This window comes from Chiroxiphia lanceolata, chromosome 1 (genome assembly GCF_009829145.1).
Source record: "Chiroxiphia lanceolata isolate bChiLan1 chromosome 1, bChiLan1.pri, whole genome shotgun sequence".
Classification (NCBI taxonomy): domain Eukaryota; kingdom Metazoa; phylum Chordata; class Aves; order Passeriformes; family Pipridae; genus Chiroxiphia; species Chiroxiphia lanceolata.
This window is the reverse complement of record NC_045637.1, coordinates 91,195,612-91,223,219: the sequence shown is the minus strand read 5'-3', so window position 1 is coordinate 91,223,219 and position 27,608 is coordinate 91,195,612. Positions and strand designations below refer to the sequence as shown.

At 37.9% G+C, this 27,608-nt stretch overlaps 1 protein-coding gene across 3 annotated transcripts in view; it reads left to right on the top strand.

The window, feature by feature from the left end:
• The window catches only part of CAP2 (cyclase associated actin cytoskeleton regulatory protein 2), a 67,465-nt gene that overhangs the window by 25,441 nt on the left and 14,416 nt on the right, over positions 1-27,608 (top strand). For all 3 annotated transcript variants that reach the window (XM_032709483.1, XM_032709553.1, XM_032709629.1), the window contains 4 exons: positions 6,916-6,993; positions 18,220-18,363; positions 18,590-18,675; positions 20,382-20,487. In XM_032709483.1, coding sequence (XP_032565374.1) covers positions 6,916-6,993; positions 18,220-18,363; positions 18,590-18,675; positions 20,382-20,487 — 414 coding nt within the window. The remainder of the gene's footprint in view (positions 1-6,915; positions 6,994-18,219; positions 18,364-18,589; positions 18,676-20,381; positions 20,488-27,608) is intronic.

Sequence of the window (27,608 nt, the reverse complement as noted above, 5' to 3'; positions counted from 1 at the left end):
GGTTTAAGTCAAAGTCAAACTTACTAAAAGGTAAAGTTAATGAACCTAGATACAGATGCTACTCTTAAATAACAAATAAGTAATATTTACTAGCACTGTGCACAGTTACATGACACAGTGTTTAATACACTGGGAGATACAAACATCTAGAGAGACCAACACTGATACAATTGATAGCACTGGCTGATACTGTAAAGGCAGTAGCAATGCTGAGAAATTTTAACAAAAATTCCCCAATATAGACATAGCCATGGAGGCTAAAAAACACTAAAAAAACCCCCAGTAACAGAGGACACCTGATTGGCAGTAGTCAAATGTATCTGTCTGAAAATAAAAAATATCTGAGGTGACTTCTGGCTCTATCAAAATCAGTGGCAAATCTCCCTCTGACTTCAATTTTAACTTGAATTTTGACCCTTTTTTCTGCATGGACTGTTAAGAGAAAGGTGACATGTTTTTTTCTTTCTTTCCTTTTCCAGTATAAAAAGTTCTCTGTTTGGAGAACTGCCACTAACTCTTCAGCTCTTGGTCCAGTTTTTAAAAAAACTGTATCAGCCAATTAGCTGTACAAAATAAATACTGTCTCTTTAGCAGGCCTGAATAGTTTCTATGGCAGCCCCATATTTAATCTAAACTCCATTCTATTTCCATTTCTTTCCTCTCCCTTCAAGCCACCAGCCACTTTACCACTTTGCTTTGAAGAGGCTTTTGAAAGCAGAATGTAAAAGATAAACTGTTTCTCTTCCTCTGGCAGTGCTGTCCCTTTTAGAGAAATGCTGGAGTCTTTGCTCAAAACACGGAAGCTCAATCTGTAGTTGTCATTTACTGTCAGTCATTGTGTCTTTTGCTAGATACAAAGGACCCAAAATTATTTATGGGGAAACTACGTTTAGAACTCTGGATCACTAAATCCCAGATCTATTCCCTCATATCCCCTTTACTGTTTTGTTTCAGAATAAAGACATTAAGTATATTTTGGAAATCAAAAATATATAGAACTGTATTTTGATTTGCAAATTATCCCTGTTAAAGTTAGCATGTGTATATATATATATATATATATATACACAGATGCGTAGTATTCTCCAACAACAGAAGTCCAGGGGATTCTGATATTTACATTGTGCTTTTCAGTGCTATGACTCTGAGGAAATACGGTATTAAATACAATAGCATTTGACAAATTTAATATTATGAGGTCAATAGGGTAATTTTCATGACTGAATGTCATTAGGAAATCCTATGTTTGTTTCTCTTACTTCTATTTAGTTTTATTATTTTTTCAAATACTGAATTTACATGTAACTTGATCTGAATGCATGTGCCTGTTTGTTCTTGTAGTTTGCCAAGCTGTTGTCACATAAATAATATTTATATTTTCTGTTGCTTGGATACCATAGTGATGGTCAACTTAGATTGAATAGAACATTGAAAATGAGAGACAGATCCTAAAATCACATCTGCTCCGGAGAACTGCAGTTTTCCAAAGCGAACTGGTAGTTTAAGCTTCAAGTTCAGTGCATCTATATCTACTCAATCTGAAAGTGCAAGTCTGGATGAAATCTGTACTCATGCTCCTTCAAACAGGTCAGAAGCATTGTCTTCATTAAACATCTCTCACAGAGCCTCTGGCAATTTTTCAAGCAGTGGCTTCTGGGAAATATCAGAAGTTGGCATTGTATTGTGGCAGAAAAGGTTAAACCAGTTGCTATTAAAAAGGTGATTTGTAAGTAAGTATGATTCCTCCATTAACTTCTGGAGGCTTAACTGGGAAGAGGCCTGTCTGTGTTGCTACTGCAATGGTGACAGAGGGGTCACTGCCACAGGTTTCCACAGGCATGGAATTGGGCTCTCATGGCATACGTGTCAGACTTCAGCTCTTCCAGCCGTATCAGTCACCTAAGTCAGCTGTCAAACACACGTGAAGTAAAGGATTAAGATGCCTTATTCCACAATTTACTGGTGGGGAAATTGAGGTGGTGTATGGAATGCCACATGGTCCTGGCATTCAGGTCCAGTATCACAGCGATCTCCTCCAACCTCTGGTACAGACTGCTAAAAGCAGAGTAGGAAATGCTTTAATGAACTTGCTTCCTTCCTCATCTGAGGGATCTGTTTGATGATTGATGTGTCCATGTATAATACCAAGAATGCCAAAAGGATTACCCAGAGTTTTCAGATGTTAGTTATCTGTTCCTCCAAAATTTGCGCATTTTTGTCTGCAGACAGATGTGTGCGAGTTTGTGGTCTACTCTACTGTGATAAATTTGCTCATGATTCCTATGCATTTTTGACACTCAGGCTTCATTACTGTAAATCAGTATAACTGAATGAGTTTCAGCTGATTTGTTCTGTGGCAGTTTTTGGCTGAGCTGCACAAGCTGTTGAGAAAAATCCTCCCTGCTCCATTTTCACTCATTAGTGAGTATGGGTATGGGGGTCTAATGAAAGTGTCATCTCCCTCTAAAAGTGTAGTGCTCTCTGCTTAGTTACACAGCCTGCCTACTAAGCAGAAGGAGGTAGCAATGAAGTGTCACGTTTCAAAGACTATAAGAAAGAACTGGAATGGTGATGGACTGAACTAATGCATTCTTAACGAGAAGAAGCTCTTCTAGTACTTTGATGGGATGCATGGAAAGAAGTACTTCATGCTCAGAAACAGTGAAACTCTGAAAGCTATTTTTAAAGCTGTTGCAGAAAGGAGGAAGTAACTGTGGCAGGTCTCATAAAATTCTTCTTGTAAAATGCAAATACTGTGTTAGCATGATCCTTTGATTAAGATTTAAATTCAGAGGTGAGAGATGTGACTCCTCTGATCCCTACACACTTATAAGCTTTTAGGACTGTATAAATTTTGGGCATACAGCACAAGCCTTGCAATCATTATCTAGTCCACTGACCACTGAATGCTTCCAACATCTTGTAATAAATTTCGGATAATGAAAAAAGTGCAAAAAGTCACCCTTTAAATGTACCACATGTAACTCAAAAGAATGTTACCATTGGCTTGGGTGTCTTCAGTAGCAGAATATTTCTTAAAGACAGCTCCTAGACATTTTGAGAAAGTGGCCTTGGTCACACTTTGCAATAGTGGAGAAGGAGTAATACAAGTCTGGAGGAAAAGTGCATCCTGATTCCACATCCAACCATAGTTTTCACATCTGTCAGCCAAGCAAGAAACATGTCAAGGCATACTCAAGGAATACCAGTCTTTTAGGAACATCAGTGTATGTCATCCAACAGTCTTGTCTCCAGCTCTGACCAAATTCCAGTACTTCAGAAAGTGATGAACAATCAGACGAGAAACCAATTGTTACTATATGCTCTGAGTGGAGAAAAAATTCCTGCTTGGCCTCCTTGAGCGACCACTGGGATACCAAATGCATGTGTTTAATGCAGTGCAAACAAAGTGCCAGGCACATTTTTCAAACCTCACTGATGTTACAGCTCAGTATATGTTCAAGAACTCAATAAACAATCTTAACTTTCAATATCTAAGGACTCTTTACTCATGTTTATTATCTGTTTGATCAACATCTAAAGCGCTCTCTTAAAATAATTCTACCTCTTTATAGGAATTTGAAAGGTCTCTTCTGAACTTCACTTTTTGGATTGTTGGAAAGCTTCTAAATTTGAGACTATGTTTACTTATGACCCAGTTTTCAGACCTTTTCTTCATTCTCTATTATTTACATTGTCTATGAGAAAGAATCCTCATATTCCTCAGCCACTCTGTTGCTAAGCAAAACAAGTGAAACTGAAAATTTATCTTTGTATGACAGATACTTACTGCTCTAAACAAGTAGGTTGTCTCTGTGTCAATTCTGATTTAAACTCATCATTTTTAACACAGGTGAATAATGCTTTGCACAGAATTCCAGAGGAGGTTCTCTCCAATAGTACTAACACTTCTGTAGCTTTACTGAAAATACTTTGCTACATCCACTGTAGAACTGCATAAGCTCTTTTCACAAAGCCACCCTCCTGGCTTTTACACTTGTGTTTTCCAGTCTTCGGTGTTTCCAATTAACCAGTTCCATGTTTACACCTAGAAGGGGCAGCAAGGGAGGACTGCTAAATTTTATCCAATTCATATTACCTGTGCCAACAGAATCATCTTACCCTTCTCAAGTGATGAGTTAGTCCTTCTTGACCATGTTAAAACCTCCTAACTTTGTGTTTCCTATGAATTTTATGAGTGTACACCTAATTCTTCCTGTTAGGACACTAATAACCATATTGATTGCTCCTAAAGCTAATCTCTGAGAAACACAACTAGCAACTTTCCTCCTCTCAAATAACACCACCTCTAATAAACACTATTATTGCCTCTATTTATCCAGCTTCTTATCCAACTGAATAATTTTAATACTAGTTTGCATCACTGCCACTCAAAGTATGAGTTTCCTATGAGTACAATAAGTGTTTTATATGATATCTAAATATACAAGATCTGACACATTATCCTTTTCTAAGAAACAAAGTAATGATTTTAAACACAGATGATGTCATTGTAAATTCTCCCATTTTTAATATTCATATGTGTTTTTAATGACTTGTTTCAAATCTGGTTTAAATGTTCATGGTGCTGAGGTCAAACTAACAGCAATGATATCACTTGACATACTTTTCCCCCCTTTTTCTTGGGCATATTTGCCCAATTCGTCATTGCATACTTCTGTCATCTAGTACCATCTCCAAATGATATATATTTAAAATCTTTTCTACTTGTTCTTCCATCTGTCAGTGTCTTCAGTACTCTAGAAAAAAAAATAATATGGACCCAATGATTTTGTCACACTAAGCTACATATATTTGACTTCTCTTTCAAGTGATCTAATTCCCATTGATTTATCACCATTCTCCTTGGCTATCCTTTCAATATCTTTGTGTACATCAGTTCCTTGAAATTAGAGAAAAGCATTTATTCAACAACAGGTAAGCTGTACATTAAAAATAATGTAGACATGCCCAGCTTACCCTTCAGATCAGTATCATGGCCCTACTTCATTGCTTTATTTATTGTTCCAGTAGTTAAAAATAATATGGCTTTGTTTTGCTTTTCTGTGCAAGGTACAGTTCAATAAGACCTTTATCCATCATTCCTTTGCTTGTACATATTATAATGCATGCAGAAGAATTCTCCTTATAATCAAGGCTTCTTCTCACTCTTTGGAGGTCTTGTATCTATTCTTAGTATGTTGCTTTAGTTATTTATTCATTCAGAGACTCTAGCTCTTTCCTACAATTTCCCCCTCCTGCCTAGCACACATAGATTATTTCCATTCTTAATGTAAATCCATCCTTTCCTGCATTCAAATCATTAAGGTCCTCAGACCAATCATGTTCTTTCACTGATTTTTCTATTTTCTAAAATTTTGCCTTGTACCAGGCCTTAGCTATAGGTTTATTTTTGTCCATCTTGCAAATTAAGAAGCTCTGAATTCATTCATAATGACTTCCTCCCCAGGAGCATCAGTTTTTGCTCAGCTGTTCTACAAGGTTCTCTTCACACACTCACAACCCCCCCCAAGCTTAAAATAACCCACACCTTGTTGTTTTATGAATTTCTGTACCAAAAAGTCAGTCATCTGAAATGTCTAAGAATATCTAAACCTTGCTATTATTGATGGTATTTATGTCTCTCTCTGGAAAATTTAAGTCTCCTATGCTCATACAAGTTCCCTTATTATTTATTTCTCTATCTATTTATAGAGATGATTAGACCCTTCCAAATCTCAGCCTGTCAGACCATATTATCCCCTTCTCTCAAATACTGTCCAAGTTGGGTCTCTTTTACCATCTTCCATGTACTGATTTTCATCCTAACAGATCATGTTTTATTCATGCCATCACATTTTAAGATGAATAAACACAATTTGGCTGTTTTACTTTTCTACAACTTCAAATTTCCTGACTTTTATGTATTTTAAGATGCATCCATATAGGCCTGTATATTTCCTTGTTTTCTTTTGAGATTGAAAAAACCCCAAGGAAAACCAGCATGAGCTTCCCCACCCTTTCACAAAGTGATTATAAATGTACCTATTCATATTAGATTAACTTAACAGCATTTGGTTTGGTTTGATCTTTATTTAGCAATATACACTAGCTATGAATCGTTCTTTTCTATACCAGTAATGCTTTCTCATAGTCACTGCTCATCTACCTGGATGAGGTATAGGAATACTGAAATTCTGATTCTAATCAGAATGTACATCATTCAGAATGTACAGAAAATGCGTAGAGTTCAAATGAACAAAAAGGACCAGAAATTTGATGAGTAGGGAACACCCAGGAGTATAGAGATTTACCTCCCATCCCCACTGGTAGCATGTAAACATGCTGTACCCAAATTCTAGAGTTCTGTGAGGGAAAACTGCCCAAAAACCCTCAGCCACAATCTCTCATAGCCATCAATCTTAGAGTCTGCCTACAGATGACAGGCAAGGAATTAATTATAGTCCCTCAGCAAATGTGCCAAGCTCAACTCTTCTCAAACAGCACTACAGCTTAAGTTCCAGTTCAACAGAAAGTTTGCAGGTTGCTGTTCACAGTGGTAATAAGTTCTTACCCTGCACTTGGGTGTAAGCATCACCATTAAAATGCCTAGACATCCTCTGAAGTGTTAAAATTAAGTCCTTCTGTGACTAATCTTAGAAATTATAACCAAAAGCCTGCATATCAACTCACTGTATTTCCTATCTGAGAAATATAGGGAACTTAATCTTAGATGTAAAAAAAAATTTATAGCTAAGTCAGTACTGTAATACATTACTTCCAGTCAACTCTGCTGTGATTTAGATGAGAAGCGGCAAGAAAGATTTGAGCTGTCACGCTTGACTCTGAGCTGCCAAGAAGAAGCATTGGAGGTTACAGGCTAAGGTTTAATTTGTATTCCTCCTGTTGTTACAGGCAGAGATGGTACGTGCTGCTTTCCAAGCGCAGAGATCTTTCCTGGTGTTGGCATCTCAGTGTCAAGAGCCTCAAGAGGTAAGGAAAGTGACCTAGAGTTTCAAGAGGCAGCGTATTTAAAAGCCTGTGTTCCTCTATGTCATCGAGTTCTGCATTTGCTTTTATTTGTTACGTTATTTATACAGCACACTTAGAGGCTTGCTTTCACTTTTATAAGCATGGTAATAATCAGAAAGCCATGGTTCAGGGTTAAGAACCTTTTCTGTACTAATACATATAAGATCGTTAAAGAAAGCAAAAGAGGTTTCCACTTTGTGGCTGTAAGTGGGATCAGTGTTTCTCTGGAAACTGGAAATGCCATTGAATAGAATGGCTTTTTGCTAGCCCCCCAGGGATGCTCTATGACAGACATTAAAGTCAGGGTATAAGCCAGTGAGAGAAAAATCAATACTGGCCTGTAGACTCAGTATTCGCCAAGCTGAGGTCCAGGTTAGGCCAATTCTGGAAGGAAGGCAAAACGTTTTGTCAAGAAAATGAAAAAAACCACTTTTATCAAGTTGATTTATATACTTGCTTTAGTGGCAACTATTTAAATCCTCCCCTCACAACTAGAAAGCTCAGGGAAGCTGTGGAGTTGTTATGAAATCTCGTTTGTAGTTTCTAGAGGGCACAGGGACAATAGCACTGCATCATTCCTGGGAATAGCAATCATGTAGCCCTTCTGTGGGACCACCCTCGAGCCTTCCTTCTTGGAGTATGCAGAGAATGAAGTCTTCACTTGAAGTCTCTCCATGGCCTTCGGTTCAGCCTTTTTACATTAGCTCCCCACTACAAAATGCATTAAACTCCCTATTTTCAAATCAGAACTCTCTGCACATGATATAAATTATTGATTTTTTGATGTCACTATTGTTCTTAGAGGCACAAATTAAAAGTTTTTCTAATCAGTATGTCTCAATGGCAAGGGTACTCAAGGAAAAGAAAGAAAGCACGGATATTTCAGGCAGGACTGTAGATTTAGTGTTCCAAGCAAGAAGGGATCAGTTGTTTTTCCAGCTGTCCCTGATCTGAGAGAGTAAAAGTGGGTCATGACTCACAGAGAACAGGCAAAATTCCCATTGGTACAGGCCTCAAGCAGTCATTTATATTGGCTGTGAATACAACTGGACCCAGTGGCCCACAAAACTCTCCATGCTCATAGGTAAAATATTCCCCAGTGAATAGTTTCCAATGGCCCATAATGTAATGCAATGTTCTGAAGGGTTGGGATTGTCCCAGCTCTGGTTCAGGTAAAGGCTGTAGGTCATGGTTTGGCCTACTGAGCTGATGTGCTATCAGTGTGATTTTCTCAGCTTTTCCAGTAAGAATGGCAATGGATTCTCTCTTACCTTTACAACTTTCTGACCTCAAGTCAAGGCTTTGAGATTTTTTTCAGCTGTAAAGTTTAGAAATTTCATTTAAAAATGGCAACAAAGCAAGTTAAAAAAAAAGGAATAGATGTAAAAAGAGATTCTGCAGCAATCCAGAATGACAGTTACAGAAACATTAAGAAAAGCACCAAATAATAAAAACCTCGTTATAAACATTACCAGAGCTTGCCATGTGTATCTGTAAGTCTTAGTTGCACATTATCAGTCTTGCATAGGTTTCTGCAACTTATTGAAGGCAAGAAAGTACACTTCTATCATTTAACTATCTTTCAGCATTGAGGAAATGCCACATGATATATGTGTACACATCATTCCAATGTTAAAATACCAGGAATAGTACAGACTAAAGTTTCTTTCTCAGTGAGAACAAACCCAGTCCAGTTACCTAAGTTTTTTTTTTAAAAAACTATTAGGTACATGTCTTTTATAGGCATTCGAACACATATTGCTGTTCATTCTTTTTCTCTTTTTTGCATATATTTCTTGCACAGATACATTCAATCCACACAGGTGGACAGACCTGAAAATAATTGAAGGCTGCCTATTCTACACGAATTGAACATTTTTTTCCCACTGCAGAGAGTGATGGTTCTCGGCATTAGGCTTTTTATATGTCCATGTCAATGAGGAAAAATATCCCATTGTAAAGCCAGATTGGTTAACCATTTTGAAAAAGCTGGTTACCACCAGCTAACCAGGAGAAGGAAAGAAGTAGGGGTCCTCCCCCCTGCTCCCCAGGACCTTTATTGACATGATGTCATCTGGGCTCTGGTTGTATTTATAGCCTAGAGCCACGGAGTCAGTGTGGAATCCAAACAGGAAAGCTAATCATTAGTGTATCAGAATGCACAGAGTAGAGAAAAGCAAATGAAGATGACAGCATATCTATAAATGCAAGAGAAAAGAGAGTAATTCTGTCATTCAGCTGTCTAGACTGTTTGCTTTATAATGTAAAGCTGTGAATGAGCCAGCGAGTTGCGATTATGGCATAGTAGCTTTGTAGACATTCAGAGACAGCGGTGTGGAGACTGAGGGGATTTACTGAGTTCCTGTCATGTTGGGATATCATACATGGTGCCTTTAAAAAAAAAAAAGAGGGAGGGGAGAATGCACTGGAAAAATAAATTAGCTCAGCTCTTGCAGCTTACAAACTAATGAATAAGGAATTCAAACAAAAAGAAAGCTCCTATATGTATAATAATCCTTGATTTTTTTTTGTGCTCAGCAAAGAGAGAAATGTATATTGCACAAAAAGCAGTATTTTTTCCTATGAAGCCCTAGAATTCATTTAGCTCTCTGACTCCTGCTATGAGTCACTAGCAAGCATTTTCAAACAGTTAAGCTTGTTAAAAGTTGCTTTTGCAGAGTTTTGCATCTTGTTAATAACGTTGATATTTTTTCATTTGGAATCTGTTGCAGTGCACAGCCTTTATTATCTGTATATGTGAAAATAGTAGGAGCTGGGAAGGTAATTCCAGCTGGCATACCAATCTAGCATCAACTGCAATAAATTACTTTGTAGAGAGCATGTTCTGTTACTTTTTATGGTCATGTTCTATATTTGTATGTGCAGTGGAAGAGATCACATGACAAAATCACCAGTTGATATTCCTGTTTGTGTATGTCCCAGCTAATGGCTGCTGGATACAGGCTCATTCAGCAAGATGGGTTTTTTCAGTTCATCCACTTATTAGAAATTATTATCTGGTGCCAAACTTCAAACATTAAAACAAAAACATGTCTATTATAAATAGTAAAAGAGAGTATAGAGAGTACAAAGAAGATGGAGAAGAAAAATAAATTAGAATATTGGTATAATCTGTGAGAAGCTGTTTAAAAAGCTATTTTGAGACCATATGCTTACATGTTGCTTGGGCAATTCAGAAGACAGGTTTTAACATAAACCTTCACAAAAGTTCTGAAATAGTTTGGATCTGAATTTTGAATCTGAATTTTCTATTCCCCATAGTCTAAGCGAAACACAATTCTAATGAAAACATTTTTTTATTTCATTGTATAATAATTTTAAAAGTTTTTAGTGCTCTTGAGCAAGTTTATCTGTTTAACAATGTTTTTTAATTCACGAATACTAATGTATGAGATTGCTGCTTAAAGTCACTGCACTGAATTCTTTGTGAATGGTGACTCAAATACTGTCTTCCCTTCGAGAGTTGTTTCATTCCACTTTAAAAGTTCAAACAATTTTAAGAGTTGCTTTGAGGGAATGAGGGATCCATTGTTCCTATGCTGGGAACAAGTTAATGAGGTAAATATTTTTGTGATTCAATATAAATATATGCAGGATGAACATACCCATGGTAAGAAGTACTACAAACAGATTTAAATGGCAGATGCAGTTAGGACTATAAATGATTACATAATTTCTCATTAAAAAAAATGCTGAGTTCATATGACTGCCAAAGCTCATGGATTTAATTACTAACATTGTGCAGACAAACATTCCAATTAAATACCCAGCTTAAATAGCCAGATTCTGAACACAGGTGGGAGCAGAGGGGTGGAAAAAAGTAAGAGATAAAGGACAGTTTTCCCTTTTTTTTCCTAGAAAAGGGACACTCCACCCCACAGAAACCCAAGAAACTGTATTTGAAGTTAAACTTAGACCCATCAGAACAAATCCTTCAGCTTTTACTTTTTATAGCCAACCAAAAAAAAACATATTGTAGCATTAGAATAGTTGTGGCAAAAATCCTTGAATAAAGGACTCATTTTCAGAATTTTTATATAGAAATCAAAGATGAAGATTTACAGTTCCCTACTCTGTCAGTGTAGGATTGCTCATTTTCTTCTCTCTTCTATTTTAAAGTACTTCAATAACAGGACTCCTGGGACTTCTTATGCTGCATCCTAGCAGGATTTATTTTCTAATTACCTTGTCTGTCTCATGTTATTCCATTTTCCTCTACTTTTTGTCATACTTATGGAGATGACCCTTACTGTTTTCCAAAAGTGTGAACAGCAGGGTACTTCTCACCTGTTAATTTATTACTTTCTTCCGCAAAAGAGCTTGAGCTGAGTTTTGCTGCCTTTCTGTCAGCTGGTTGACTGCTGCAAACCTGCTCCTCTGTATCTAGAAATAGCCTAAGGAAGAATTTGCTTCAGTCCTTTTAAGGTCCTCAGGTCCCAAACTCACAGAAAGTGCCAAGAGTGACATGGACAGAGCCTGAGCATCCAGAGCTTGCAAGGGAACCCCTTACCCTGCTCCTGTTCTCTGAAATCTTGCCAAACTGTTGACATATTTCTGTTATCAGCAAGCCTACAACTGCATGTGGTCATAGCCCCAGTGGTGGACCAACAGTTTCCAGTCACCTTACAGCGTTCACAGGCTCATTTTTGGATATTGTTGCAAACTCTTACTCAGTGTCAGGTCCAGATAGCCTCTGGCACCTGTTATCTCATAATTTTGTCTCAAAATCACTCATCTGTGTTTAATCAGCCTCAAGCTCATTGTATAGTCAGATCACAGAATCGTTTAGGTTGGAAAAGATCTGTAAGATCCAATCATAAACTTAACACTGCCAACTCCACCCCTAAGCCATGTCCCTTAGCACCACATCTACGTGTCTTTTAATTGAGAGATGGTGACTCAGCCACTTCCCTGGGCAGTGTGTTCTAGTGCTTGACAACCCTTTCAGTGAAGAAATCTTTGCTAGGATCCAATCTAAACCTCCCCTGATGCGACTTGAGGCCGTTTTCTCTTCTCGTGTCACTTGTTACCTGGGAGTAGAAACCGACCTCCACCTCACCACAGCCTCCTTTCAGGTAGTTGTAGAGAGCGATAAGGTACCACCTCAAGTCTCCTTCTCTCCAAGCTGAACAACCCCAGCTGGCATGGGCTATGATCACAGCAGCAGGATTGAGGAGCAGTCAATCAAAAAGCTGAAAGCAGTTCATTGCTGTAATTGTTCTTGTTCATTAGTTGTGGGATGTTGCCTGTGTGCCTGAAGCAGGAGGACCCTTCCTTGTTGAAAATACTGCCCACAGAGAGCTGTGGACAAGAAAACAGTATAGAGAGTGCTCAAGTCCATTTAAAAACCAGACAAAGTCCTGGCTAAAAGCATTGGATGTGGTTCCACACTGCTGTAAACTGATGCATGCAGTTTGTATGAGGCCCTGGATATCTCCACTGGTTAGAAGCTATTTGTCTTTCGCATTCCTCTCCATTTGCCCTGCCTCAGAGTTTACATTTCAAAATAAACCCACAAATGACTAAAGTAGTAATTTGTCATGTGGGGTTATGGTTTGGTCTTCCCTGTTTTTTTCCCACAAAGGACAAAATTGCTACAGCTGATATTGGCTGTTAGATTGAGAATTTTTGTGCTATCTAAGAGGAATAAAAGCCAAATACCAATTATGTCACTTTGGAAGCACACAAATGTGTCTAAGCTTCTGTGCTGATGAAGCTGACCAGACAGTTCTGCAGATTTGTCTCTCTGTGTCATAGTCCTGCTGTTGCACAGCAGTGAGTTGAAGTGGCAAAACCTGTACTGTTGACCAACAAATCACACACTTGTTATACCACTATGTTGAAGATTTACAGTGAGAGAAAACTAGGCCATAATAAATTAAAGTCTCTCTGTAGTTAGGTAGGAGGAGAGCTTTGAACCTTGAAATACTAGAGGGACATAAATGTAGTGTTCTCAGAGAAAAATCTCACTGATGGTCTCTACTGTCAATCAGAAGATGCTTGCAGAGGAAACGCTGGATTAAGGTGTAGTAGGTTATACTGCAATTTGAAGAGCAGAACTGTGGTATCAAATGTGAAACACTGTAAAGAGAGATGAAGATAGGCAGTGCTAAAAGAATGGTTTGACTGCTGTCAACAAAAGCTGATGGTATTTTTCTGTGGAAATAATAATTACCAAAAAAAAGTAATAATTTGAGGAATCCAGATGCAGTATTGAGACATTCAGAGTTACCAACTAGCTTGGATTCACCTCTGAAAAAAAAATACATTTGCTATATACTCTAATAAAGAGGCTGTTCCTCAGCCCAATCTGAACACTGATTCCATCCAGACTCTGAATACTCAGCTACAAGAAAAAAGACTTTCTTAAACCACCTATATGCAAAAAAAGGATAGACTTTAATTTTAAAGTCTTCTTTACAGATTTAAAAAATACAAAATATGGGAAATTACAGTTAATCAAAAACTATTTCAGTTCTAGAATCTTAGCCACTCATAGCAGAAATGTGATTACTGTGATCAGTGAAGCTACGGGTACATTATTCCTATAGACACAGGATGGAATTCTGCTCATGAGCTTTAAGTGTCAAGGTAGGAATGTTGTATCAGGTCTCTTTCTAAGCTCTCTTTACAGTAATGGGCAGCACCTCTAGAGTCCATTTCTTCACATCTCTTAATGTCTTCTAACATATAGTCTTCTAATATCTATTAATATGTGGAAGAAATTCCTCAGGGAAATCTCTTTCTTCATTTACAGTAGAGGGAATGAAGTCTCAGCTGCGAGCAGATGCTCACCTTTTAAATTGTTAGATCCGATTGCGGCAGAGTCTATCCATGATATCTTTCATCCCTGAAAAGGATGAAATGTGGGATGGGACTGTATGAGGTTGTTTGCAGAGATAATGGCTGTGTCAACGTTAGTGTTTCAGCTCACAGTGGGACTATATTACTCCTTTAAATCAGCCCCATTTACTATGTCATGATTCACATTATAGAGCAGTTCTAGGGTATACAAAGTGGGTTTATTTCTGATGAAGTTAAATGGAAGATAGGCTCCCAGACAGCATCTAAACCACAATTTACAGCTAGTCCAAAATAGCCCCCCCAAACATGTATAGTGTGAATGTCAAGGCCTCAGCACCGTTTTGCAGAATCATTCTATTAGGCTGCACTATCTGCCAATGCATACAGAGATGCTTGATTCAAATCAACTCCATGTTTCAAACAAGCCCCTGAAAAATACAGTGTAAGTATGATGGAGATTTTGAACTGACAGGAGAAGGTAACAGAACTGTACACCATGGAATAAAGGTTGTAGTCGTGCTGTTAGGGTTGCAGCTGAGTAAAATAAAGGGGCTGCTGATCCCAAATGCTCTTAGCTTTCTTTTACTGCTTCTATGCCAAAGGCTGCCAACCCCTCTGTTAGCATAACTTAAAAGGGTATTTGTTCTTTCGTCATGTTTTTTTCATAATAAGGCTGATTTAAACACTATAATAGTGAGGTCTGAACTGTGTTGCCACCCCTCAACATAAAAATTCTCCAGTAAACAATCTCATCCCTCAAAACCATTAGCTTAAAAATGCATAAGATCTTTAAAAACTGTATTTTTATTTACCTGCAGGGTTTCATGCCTTTGTGATTCATGCTGGTAGGTTTCTGGACAGTAATGGTCCTGAGAAAATGCCCATTTTCTCAAATTAAAGCTGAAATTTTCGAGTAATCTCTGGCTCGAGCAGTCAAAGTTTAATCATGATACTGAGTTTAGTGTGACTTCACAGGCAGATCTCACAAAACCTGAAAGTTTAGTCATTCTCTTGAAGAAGAAGGAGAATGACTTCCAGTCCATGTGCCCCAGTCCTGTTAAATGTGGGGGACTTCTCATGTGGTTATTGCAGAAACATGGAGGAGAAAAAAGTCTGTGCGATGCGATCTGTTGGAATACTGGTATTCCAGGCCATTTTATGAGGCTGGGCTGTGAGTGTTAAGTCTTGTTGCATGCTGTATGTTTTTTAGAGTGTTTTGGCTAATCATAGCAGTAGTCTTACTGCTCTTGAATTGCTAATAAGAATTATAAGACATGGAACAAAGCTGGCTGGTTGTTTAGGTATTCATATTTAAAAAGACGATCTGGTTTTAATCATTATTAAAAAAAGGAAAAAAGCATACTGGGAATTACTTCTGATGGTTCTAAGTTGTGCCCATGTTGCATTTTTAAACATTTCAGCAAAACGGATATTATAATAGGAATGATGTTTATACAGAGACTCTTAAATTTCTGCTAAACAACTGTGCTGCGTCTTAAATGACAAGAAATTTTATCTAGCACATGCCAAAGGCATGCTGGAGATTTTTCCAACAGCTCCGATCCATCTCCTTGAATTCATTTTTTCTTAGACATACAGTATAGACAAACATTTTATTAACAGTCAGCTGTTTTAATATTCATTGCAATAAAGAGATTATTCTTCTAGAACCCTCAACACAACTGTTTCTGCGTTGTGAAGTCAAACAATACTGATTACTGCCAGAATTAATGAGCCTTTCTATACCCATATGCCGTATACACTGTAATTCATCTGCAGTTTAATCACTAACTAAAAATTTAGAACTGAGACAGAACTCAATTAAGCGATTCCTTGCAGGCCTGTCTGTGTTCCAGTGTCCAACCCTTACACAGAAACTTATATGACAAGAAGCTGGCACAAACAGACACACATTTTGTGCAGCCATTGCAGAACAGGAGGAGTGCAGAGTGAAAGGGTGGCGGGCTGTCCTGCTCTACCAGTTCATCTCACATGGGACAGAGCTGAGCAAAGCCTCAGGCCCTTTGTGGCTCTTTCTGGTGTCACTGCAGTGCCAAGGGAATGATTACTTCAAGCTACTTTCCTTAGCAATACGTATTTCACCTTTAAAACTTACACAGGGGACTTTTTCTGTGAAATTAAATAAATCCACTACATTTTTATAAACAGTTGGTTCACTGGACAGATTAAGTCCTGCGTTCTGAGAGACAGAAATTCTGTCTATACCACTGATAGAAAATTCTCCTAAAAGTGTCTGGGATTTTTTCTAGGAGGAATAGGAGGAGGTGTGGGACATTGTGGGTCATTCAGAAAAATATTTGACCCTGATTTTGCCTTCTTATCTGTAGCTATCAAAGTAAAACAGCTATATTAACATTATTTCATATCTGGGAAATTGAAGAAAGCTAACACAGCTTTTCTGCAACCTGATGGCAATTTGATGGGAGAGCTGCAAAGGGAACCCCCATTTATGGATTCCCACTTCTGTGCCCTGTCCACAGAAATGTACTGCCTCCCAGTGCTGTCTAGATATACCAGGCATCTGTGGAGCTATATTTTTAGACCAGATATTCTCTTTGGCTGGAACTGGGCCATGAAGATTCACAGTAGGCTAAGGACTGTAAATATCCCTTAGACTTTATGGGAGGAAAACTGGCATAATATCAAAGCAGAACAAGCATTTTCTTAAATTTCAGTTTTGTTAGCTACTGTCATACTTGAAAGATTTCCCTGGAAAATAAGAAAGAACCAACCAGCTGCAGCATGTTGTAAACAAGCAAAAATTAGAAAGAAGAATTTCTGCAGGCGTTATCATGTTATGGCAACAAAATCAGATTTTAAGAACTACAAATCATGGAGGTTTCAGGGCTTTTTCAGACTTAATGACTTATGCTGGTCATTAAGTCATCAGCAAAAAATCTTTTCATTTTCCAGTAATACTGTAAATATTTGTTTTCTCCCAACCCACTTTGTTGCAGGAGAAGATCAAATATCCCTGTGTATTTCAGATTCATAGGCCTTTCTCAGAATTACACTACCACTAAAATATTAAGGCTCCATAGGTGGATCAAAATTCTTTTCAAAATGCAGAACCCCTTTTTGTCATGTTTTTGAAGTGTCTTTTGACCTGTGTTGGTCCAAAGCAGACATGCTTATTTTAAGATGGCATAAAATTCTGTAAGGCTGAGGTCTTGTGGAGGGGTGAAAAGAAAGACCTTACAGATGACAGGAGATCAAGCAAGACATGCACACATCATCTTATGTGTGTCATAACAGCATTAGTCCTCAAGAACATAAGGATTAATTGTCTCCAGCAAGCACACTATTCCATTAAAGAAGTAGCCCTAGAAAAACTGAGAAAAAATGCAGAGTTCTGCTACATCCTGAGTGATTTTCAAGTGAAGTGCCTGGGAGAATCAGAATGGTGCACTGTCTTTGATGGGACATCGTATGGGTTCTGTGAGCATACTTTTGCAATGTTATAGGGTTGCAAGGTGTAGCAGTTGTTTTGCTGATGAGCTGATGACTCCACGTCCCTCAGTCGTCTGTTTTCTGAGTGGAAGAATTTTTCCCAGTGAGTTAGTGCTCTAAATTAGTTTTTCTGAGACATGGGACCAGTGTGATTAGCATTCACTTTACACAGGAAAGAGCTTGGATAGCTTCTACATTCATTCGGTTTTTCTCTTCACTCCAGACACTATTCCTTCCGTTCAGCAGTCATTCCCCTGGATACCATTCGTTTCTGATTAACACAGGAGAATTTCCCCAAACCATGGCTTGCAGGCAGTATGTTTCCCATGAAATCCTCTCACATTACTTGCAGCCAAAGGAAATTAAAACATTAAAACATACCGATAGGGAAAGCTGAAATTGATATTGCCTTCTGTGTATTACTTTCTCAATCTTGTTGCCAGATGATAAGAGGCTGCTAACAAGTAGTTTGTGTTTCTTCTAGAAAGAACAACTCGATTAGTAACATGAAAAACTGAAAAACTCAAGCCAGTGGAAAGAGTCTCAAGAAGTTCAAGGGATATCACACGCAAAATACAAACATTCTGCTAACTCTGAGCTATGGGGTCTATATGGTTCTTAGCCTGGGCAGCATGTGAAAACGCTGCAAGCGCTGAGAACATTTTTTTGCTGCAACACATTATTAATACTTATATATCTGTACATTTTATTGCTGCAACCAGAGGAAGATAATTAATTTGTTACTGTAATGCAGAAATTTATGACCTTTCTTTCCAACTCCTAAATCAGTGGGCAGGGAGGACAATATTAAACCACAGGGTGTTTTTGGACACCCCCCTACTGTTAACAGCAGCATCTTCTTTTATTTCTTTTTTATTTTTTTTCCCCCAGAATGAGGTGGCAATGCTTCTCAAGCCAATATCAGAGAAGATTCAAGAAATCCAGAACTTCAGAGAAAGGAACAGAGGAAGTAAAATGTTCAACCACCTGTCAGCCGTCAGTGAGAGCATACCTGCCCTTGGGTGGATAGCAGTGGTGAGTGACACGTGGGAGGGCTGGGAAGGGTGTAAATGTGCTTCTGGATGGTGCAGCCCAGAACAGTTCCAAATCTTGCAGAGCTCTGTAGTCCCATCTGTATAGTTCCTCAGTCTGCTACATCCAAGAAGGTAATAAACCTAATGTGTCAGGGAAGGTGTCTGACTAATGTTTTACTTCCTTTCTCCTTCTGTTGTTTCCTGCTACCATGGGTTGATGGTCCTAGTCTCCTAAACCAGGCCCTTATGTCAAGGAGATGAATGATGCTGCTACCTTTTATACTAACAGGGTATTAAAGGACTACAAGAACAGGTATGTTGCCAAGCCCCAGCATCCACTAGCCAGAGAACAGAGCATTAACCATACCAGTAGGGTTCACAATGCTATCATAGAAAGTATTTTGTAAACTAAAAAGCATTTGTTAAAACCTGCTTGCAGTAGTATAGTTTCCCCTGCTCATCTTTGACCTGCAGCATGTTGCAGTGAGAATGGCAGCAGCACTAGCAGTGCTGGTTTTCACTATCTGCACATTTTAAGATTATATTTAATTTTCTGGCATTCCAGCATCATAAGCCTATATGCAAATGCATATTTGCATAGCAACACGTGGCTGGCTAGCTGCTATTTTTCCTTGTCTCATTTGTGCACTCATACTGTTGCTGTTCTTGCTCTTCACTTGAAAATGTGTATTTAGGTGGTAGGTATGTACAACTGCACATCAAACTCCATAGCTCCTGATTTCATTTTTCTCTATACCACTGCACTGTTATTAAAAAGCACAAGGAGTTAACAGAAAAAATTCCATGAATGATATCTGTGAGCTGATGGACAAAAAGCAAAAATACAGGTCTTTCCTGTGCCCTCTTAAAAAAGCCATGTATAAATCTTGTTGATTTGGTACTTTTGAAGGCCAGATATTAGCTCCTGATTTTTATGTCACAGTGAAGAGCAGTATTTGCTATTGAGTTTTCCAAAACTCTTTAGTGAGGAAAACTTTATAAATATTAAAACCTTTTGTATCTATTTATGTTTCTTGTCTATGTATAAGTATATATTACATGCTATATAGAATATTTCACTTTATATGTATTATATATTATTCCTAAAGCCTTAGTTCACCTACTGAAGGTATTGCCTACTAGAGTAACTGAAGATTTTTACAGTATAGCCTTAGTACTCATACTGGAGAAAAAAAATGTCTCATGTAATGGTATAAATAGAATACATAATTTAGGTATTTAGTTCTTCCTTTAATAAGGAGTTATTTTCCTATTTTCCACTGAATCAGACCACAGTGTCTTCCAAAGTGTGGAAGGCTCTCCCTTGACTTCAGTAGGCTTTGGATTAAGCCTGTTGACCCAGATCCTCTGCATTATTAGGGATCAAACTCCAAAGGAAATAAATAGAAGGTAGACACACAAATCCTTGTAAGCATCCAGTCCACAGCCATCACTATTCAGTAATAATTTGTCATAAGTAAGGACTCCAACAGTTTATCTCTCTCTACATATTTCTTGTTTGCATTTACAGTCCCATTGGAAGACTAATGATAATGATTCTAGAGCCAACTTGTGACTTTAACTTTAAAAATTTTTGATCTATAAATACTTTAGTCTGATGACTACACTATGATCCAGCATTAAACATTTGAACTTGGAAGCTAGAATATCTTAAAGAACCCATGGATATTTAGTTTTCTAAAGTTCAGCACCCTGAAACTGAGGCTGGGTACCTGCTGCACAGCTCAGGTGCTTCTTCAGTTGATTTTGTGCCTGAGCAGCATGATGACACACCCTTCTAGCAGGAAGCACTCTCTGCTACAGACATCCATTGGCCTTGTTTGTCCTCTGGAAGGAGCTACAAGCTTTCCAGTGTAGTAGGCCTTAGTATTTGCAGCATTGGGCTGGCTGCCTGCCTGCTAACTGATTTGTTGGGGTTTACCTGCTGTAAGCAAGAATAGCAATGCTTTCTGTTTTTATGTACACTTACAAATATAAATATTATCTCTGTTTTTACAGTGACACACGCCATGTTGATTGGGTAAAGTCATATCTGAACATCTGGTCTGAGCTTCAAGCTTATATCAAAGAGCATCATACCACAGGTCTCACCTGGAGTAAAACTGTAAGTACTCTTTCTTTCTTTCTTCAAGAACAACTGTAAAATGCAAGTAACCAGTTTGACTTTTAATGCAGGTCATTAGCTCAGGAAAAATAAATATCTAGGCCAGGAACAGAAGTCATGGTCCATGGACTCCCCAACCAAGCCAGTAAAAGTTTAAAAGATAGGTGAAGATGTGTCAGGCCATTATGGTACAGGTTTGGAGGAAGAGGGAAGAATTATTTGGGGTGATTATAGTCATAACCCTGAGCTGCACATGGTGAGGCGAGGCCGACATAATTCTCCATGCCTGCTACAGTAGAAGGTAGGAACAAAAACAAGCCACAAAAAATTGAAGGACATAAAGGAGAACTGGGGGAACATGGCAGAGAAAGGAGAAGAATGGTGGAAAGAATCTGAACAGAAAGATTTAATAACAGAAAAAAGAAATACAAGAGATACATAACAATTTATTACTTCATAGATAGATAGCTTTATACAACTGTTATATTAGACGTACAGAAATAATTCCTGAAATACAAAGAGAGAGAGTAAATGTAACAATGTCTAATTACTTATTCCTCTGTGTGTTACATCTGAGATGCATAGAGAGATTATAGCAATTAATATTTTTCTCTAAGAGAAGTATAAACATGAAAAATTAATTTTCTGTTGGGAATAAGTGTAAGAGTTTATGCCCACTGTCTACATTGATGCAGTGTTCTATACTGTTCTAATAACGTACTCATGTTTATTATCAGGATAGGAGAATTTCTGAAGTATATTAAAAATGTAATCAGCCAGCTCTTTGCTGATATCATCTCCTAAACTTACCACAGACTTGCACATGCAGTCTTTCACATCAGATTTATAATTTCTTCTGTGTATGGAAATATTATTTTTTTTTGATTGAATGACTGTTCAGAGGATTGATGTAGGCAACCATTTTAATTCCCACACCAAACAATTTTAAGAACTCAGGAACACAGGGAAGCAAAATAGAGCTTTCAGATTATCTTTAATATCGCTTCCAACCCCAGCTATTCTATGGTTCTATGGAATAAGGCCTGGAAAACCTCTCCTATAAAGACAGGCTGAGACAGTTGGGGTTTTTTCATCTGGAGAAGAGAAAACTTCATAGAGACCTTTTTGCAACCTTTCAATATATAAAGTGGGCTTATAAGAAAAACTGAGAAAGACATTACCAAGGCCTGTAATGACAGGACAAGGGGCAGTAGTTTTAAACTGAAAGACTGAATATAACAAAGAAATTTTTTATTACAAGGATGATGAGACACTAGGGCAGGTTTCCCAGAGAAGCTGTGGAAATCCACACTTCAACTGTGGAAATGAACACTCCATCCCTGGAAGTGTTCAAGGCTAGGTTGGATGGGTCTTTGAGCAACCTGATCTAATGGAAGGTGTCCCAGCCCCTGGCAGGGGGATTGGAACTAGATAATCTTTGAGGTCCTTTCCAACCCAAACCTTTCTGTGATTCTGTGGTACCTGGAAAAGTTGCTTTATCTGTCCCTCTGTGGAGGTGATAACCATGTAAGAGTATACTTGTGCTCAGCAACAGAATATACAGCTTTCTCTTCGTACCCTTCATTAGACATTGTACAAGTCCTTACAGTACTCAAGTTTTCAAGTGCTCATTCAAATACAGGAGACACCATGATCTGTGTGCACTTCCTAGTCTGAAGCAATGCAAAAATGTTCAAACATGATAAATTAGAAGACTGGAATTACTTGCTCCTTTGTAGGTTTCTGTAGTAAAAATTTTAAATATTAAATATTATTCTTTATTTAGTACTAAATGTCTTGCTACATCTTACTCTATTACAAACAGTGAATGTGAGAAGAGCTAATGATTTTTAAATTATTATTAGATAAGGAAAAGAAATTGTCATGCCCTGTTAGCTAAATTAATCTGAGGAACCTGGGACGAATTTAGTTTTATTAAAACAGGGAAAGAATAATTTTCATCTTTAATAGAACTTTACAAGTATGGAAGTAGTGTTATAAGATAGAGGCTGATTACAGCCATTTGATCAAACAGGAGAAGCTCTCAGTGCTGTTGAGTACTGGTAATCTTATTCAGAAGTGTAGCTGTTACAGATTATATTTGACTGGTCTTAAAACCAGTATCTCAGCCATCTCGTATTTATATTTTCCTCTCTTTAGTTGTGCAGGAAATTGCTGAATGCAAATCTAAGTGTGACTTGTTTATTCATATTAAGCATAGTTTCCTGCCATCAGGAAACTATCACTGCATTTAAAGTACTAATATCACTTCACTTTGGATATTACTCATATCTGGAAGTTTTCTTGGCAGTATGGCTTATTTAAATTATCATTCATGTGATGTCAGTCCGAAAGATTAAATTACAAGCACATTTTTATGAATGTATATATTTTTTAAAGTTTTACCTAATGTGAGTATAAGGAAATTAGAATCCAGTAGGTTAGCATGTTGTTTAAATAGCTTGTTGAAATGTTATTTAAATATTTCTATGAAGCTTGGTAACAAATACATTCGAGAAAGCAATGAGTTACTCAAGTGATAATTTCATTTTTGTTATACATTTTGAAGTGAGAATGAAAGTCACAGATTCACGCCGTGTGAAGTTAAGCATAAAGGTCTGCAGAATCAGGGTCTAGACAGAAATACGATATACATAAAAGCTGCAGATATACTCTAGACACGGTTGTTAATCATTGCACACAGCAGCTTCCCCTTATATGCATAGAAAGAAAAAAAGGAAAAAGCAGTAGTTTGGCAAGGCATTAAAAAAATGGAACATTTATGAGACATTGATGCAGAAATGGTATTTTATTATAGATGGAGAGAGAAAGAGAGAAACTTCTGTATAAGTACAGATTTAAAAGTATATTATACTGATAATTTACTCTTCATATCTGCAGAAGTCAACAAAGCAATGCTTGAAGTTTCTATAAAAAGCTCTTAAGTAGCATATCTGGATATTTCTAAAGAGACTAAAGAGTCAAGAAGAATATTAACTACTGCTTCTCTCAGAGCTGTATTCTCATAGCTTGAGCTGCAAGAAAACCCCAGGAACATCGTCCTAAATCAGACTATGCTTGGGTTTCCAAAGAAAAGGGGACAGGATATTTTAGTGGGCAGTTGGCCCCTTAACCAATACGTGCTGTAGACTGTGGTGTGTACATTTCTGGCCATGGTCCATGGCAATATCACAAAGCTGTGCCATTTCCAGCCCCCATGTACCCTTCCAGCAAGCTGCACAGGGCAGCTGCAGCCAACCTTGGAACAGATCACTAGTGTATAGAGTAAAGTGTTCCTGGCTCTGGCAGCAAGCACACAGGCAGATACCATAAAGGAAAGACAAAGAAATGTCTTAACAAATTACACAACAGACACTAAAACAGGTGCAAAAGGTTGAAATATTGGCCAAGCAGTCAGCTCTGACAGCAGCAGCTACCTCTATCTGCTCTATAAGAATTTTGTGATAAAAACAGATGTTTACAGATTTTAGGATCTAACACAGTTCTCTCTCCTTATTCACTTTGGCTCTGGTTCTGCCAACATGTGTGACAATATTTTACTTCTTAAGCACATCCTATTGAAATGTGTGGGACTGTGTAAGGCGAAAGCCAAGAAATAGTGTAGTTAAGAACCTTTAGACCTTTTGTATCTGAGCCTGTTTTACTACTTATGTGGAGTGGTGGTACAAAACTGGGCCCTATGTAAATTGTAGACATTTAAAGGCATGATGGATGTGGTTAGGATATTTGTTGGTACTGTGCTCACAGAAGAAAAGTACATATTTAAAGTATGTATGTTTGTGAGCAGGATTGTCCCAGAGAGCAAAATGTTCCATGTAATTTCACCATGAAATAGTCATTTTCGTTAATTGATTGTGCATATATCAGAGAAAGTATGCTTGTCAGTGGAAATCAGATGGATCTACAGTATTTCCTTGAAAGTGTAATTCTGTAGTTCATTATTTTGAATGTAAAGTGGCCTTCTGCCTTATACACCCTGTGGTGAGTGGCTGCTCACTGTACTCACTGCATCTCAGTTTAGCCATCTTGACAATGGGAACAATAGCAATTACCAACCTAATGGAGATTTGTTTTAATTTGCTACCAGATGTGACATTCTCAGATGTCAGTGAGTCTTATGAAAAAGCTGTTGTTACAATGAAACGTTTTAATGCCTAGGGTAGCGTTTTACCTATGCAGTAATTGTTGTTTTTGCTTTACCAACCTACACCACAGCTGTAACAGTGACCTGTCTTTTTTCAGTTCTTACTGATAAACAGCAAGTCCCTTTTTTTCCTTTTTTTTGCCTAAGGAAGGGGTGCTGTTGAAGCATGCCTCTTTCGACCCTCCACTTTTTTTTTGGTGATGCAAAGAAATGAACAGCTCTTATATAAGCTCACAAGAATAATAAAAAGTTTGTTTGTGACAAGGACTGTATAAATAATCTGGGGGAAGTGAAACTTCTGCTCCTATTTCTGCAGGTTAACTTTGCAGCAAGAAAACAACCAGCAATAATCAGAGATTGCTGCAGTTTTCCATACATCAAATGTGCATTAAGAAACAAATCTTGCTCAAGGATAATTGTCTTGGACCTTTCAGTTGCAGGTGGATCCGTAGTTAACTTTTCCTTCTTTGTATGCAATAGTCATTTAGGGCAAATTTTACCAGCACTTTATTTACAAACAGGAAATATTTACAAATTAGCAGTGAAATTTGTTACAGTGTTTAGTTTCTAATATAGAATTTCACTCAAGTGATGAATGAAATCCTCCCCCCTCTCTTTACAAATCAAAACAACTTACAAGGAAGTCTGCACATCTTTACAAGCAATCGATATTTATTTAAATCCTGTTTCCATTGAAGCCAATAGAGTATTTTCAAGTCTTTTTTTTCCTGAAATATCATTTTAAAAAATATTTATAAATCATTACATAGTAGTCTAAGGACATTCTTTAAAAGCTGGAATTCTCCACACCAAGAAGTACTGTCATAATTCCTACATTAGCCTGATTGAGTGCAATTACAGTAGTCTCACTGCAGAGCATTTCGTTCTTGTTTAAAATAATCACTTCCAGACATTTTCTTGTAAAATGGCTCTGCCTCTCTCCTGTTCTACCAAGACTGAGGTGAACAAGCTGCACAAGACCAACTTCTGCAGGCGAAAGCCTCCTAATGTCTGTTCAGTATCTCTTCTATGCTGTGTTTAGTTTGACCTACTTATCAAGCAGCCATCGTCTGAGCCACTTCACTAAAGCTAAAGGTCAAAACTGTTGTGCCAAATTCCAGCCACAGCCACAACTGCAATCCCAGGGGCCTCATTCTGATAGAAGTAAGGACAGCACAGATGTCCCGATTTATATGCCTATATCTTGGATGAGATGGAGATATTTTTGGAGTGCTCAATTTTTCTCAGTCATAGCCTTTTCTCTCCTTTTCTATATCCCTTCCATTTCTTTTTTTACCCTTCCCTTTTCCTACTTTCTTATACTTTTTTGTTGAAAAAAATTCATGCTTCAATTGCAAGTGTTACTTTCCCAGAGAATAGGCAGTGTTCTGGTTTTTGGTACACTGTCAGTTAAAAAACCAGCCACCCTGGCAACTCTACAATAGTTGCCTCTTTGGTGGAGACTTGCTCAGTCACATCTCTGCCCCTTCAAAAGAAAGTGGTTTTACTCTCTTATTCCAATAATGGCTGAAAATATTTGTCTTTGCTGTATGTCACTGGTGTTCTCTTAACATTAGTGACCAAACACCATTGAGACATGTTAAGGGAGAACCTGGGAGAGGCTTGTTTGACAACAGCTGTCAAACACCACATGACCTGTAACATAATGCAACCTAGTTCCAGTGGAAAAGGGAAAAAGAAAACTGAAAGTATGCAAGCTGGATGAAAAAGGGAAAGGTACATCTACTAAAACTTTTACTATCTTTCTAAAGGGATTGGTCTTCTTTTTAACTGAATTTTTATTAAGTAAAAGATGGTTGAATCTGCCCATTGGAGCACATTACTTGTTGGCAATTACAGTATTATACAGTTCTCAAATGATTTAGAAGACTATGGCTGCGTAAAGCATTTCTGGTTGGGTACCTCTGAAGATGTAAACATCATTTTAAAGTCCTGAACAGGTGATAAATGGCACAAGTGTATTACAGGGGGCTTCAAAGTATGAAAACTCTACAGATAAATAACTCTGTTGAGATCTGGTAACAAGAAAAGGACCTGGCCTTGTTTTTGTTGTTTTGTGTTTTAACTCACAAAGATTACAGGCCCTAAGTCAGCTGTTTCATCCAGTGAATTGCACATCTCAGGGCAGCATAACCCCTTGCAGACAGGTGGCTTAAATACAGTAGGTAATAGAACTGTTGTGCTAAGCTACTTTTACACAAAAAAACACCTTAACAAGAGCTCTGTGCCCCTGAGTCACAGTCCACCTGTTCCCAGAGGTTGATATGTGATATTTTGAGCTTCACGATTCTTGTCTTTGGCTGTGCATATGCATGGAAGGAACAATACAGAATGCTGTAATCATTTTAGGTGTGATTACTATAAAGGGGGAGAAAAGAGGGATATCTTTTTTTTTTAGAAGAATGTATTCCCCATTAGGACTCCTGTTTATCTGCTGCCATGAAAAGAAGGCTTTGCAATAAATTAAAGAAGGGATTTCATGACCTCTATATAAGCCACCTGTTGCCTCAGCTGCAAATAGGTACTTACCTCTTAATAGGAATGGCTAATAAAATAGGTACTATATACTATGCACACATATATATGCATTTATCATTTATTTATGTGCATTAGGTAGATGTTTATAATCTTCTGCGTAAAATCAACCACTGCAGCAGCTGCAAGAAATACGTGTTCATTCAAATGCTCCCCAGCAGGTTCCCACCACAAGAACTTTATTCCCTCCCGTTTCCGCACTGCACTGTGTCAGCCGAAAGCTGGATAAACACAGAGGAACATCACGGGTGTTTGTACAGGGTCTGGCACGTAAGCCCCTCATATCCCCAGAGATACCAGCCTCTTACTAGGGCTCCTTGCTGCTACAATACTACAAATATAGTAACAGTGACATGGAAGGCTAACCCGGGGAGCTGTTCAGCAAGAATAGCTCAGGAAA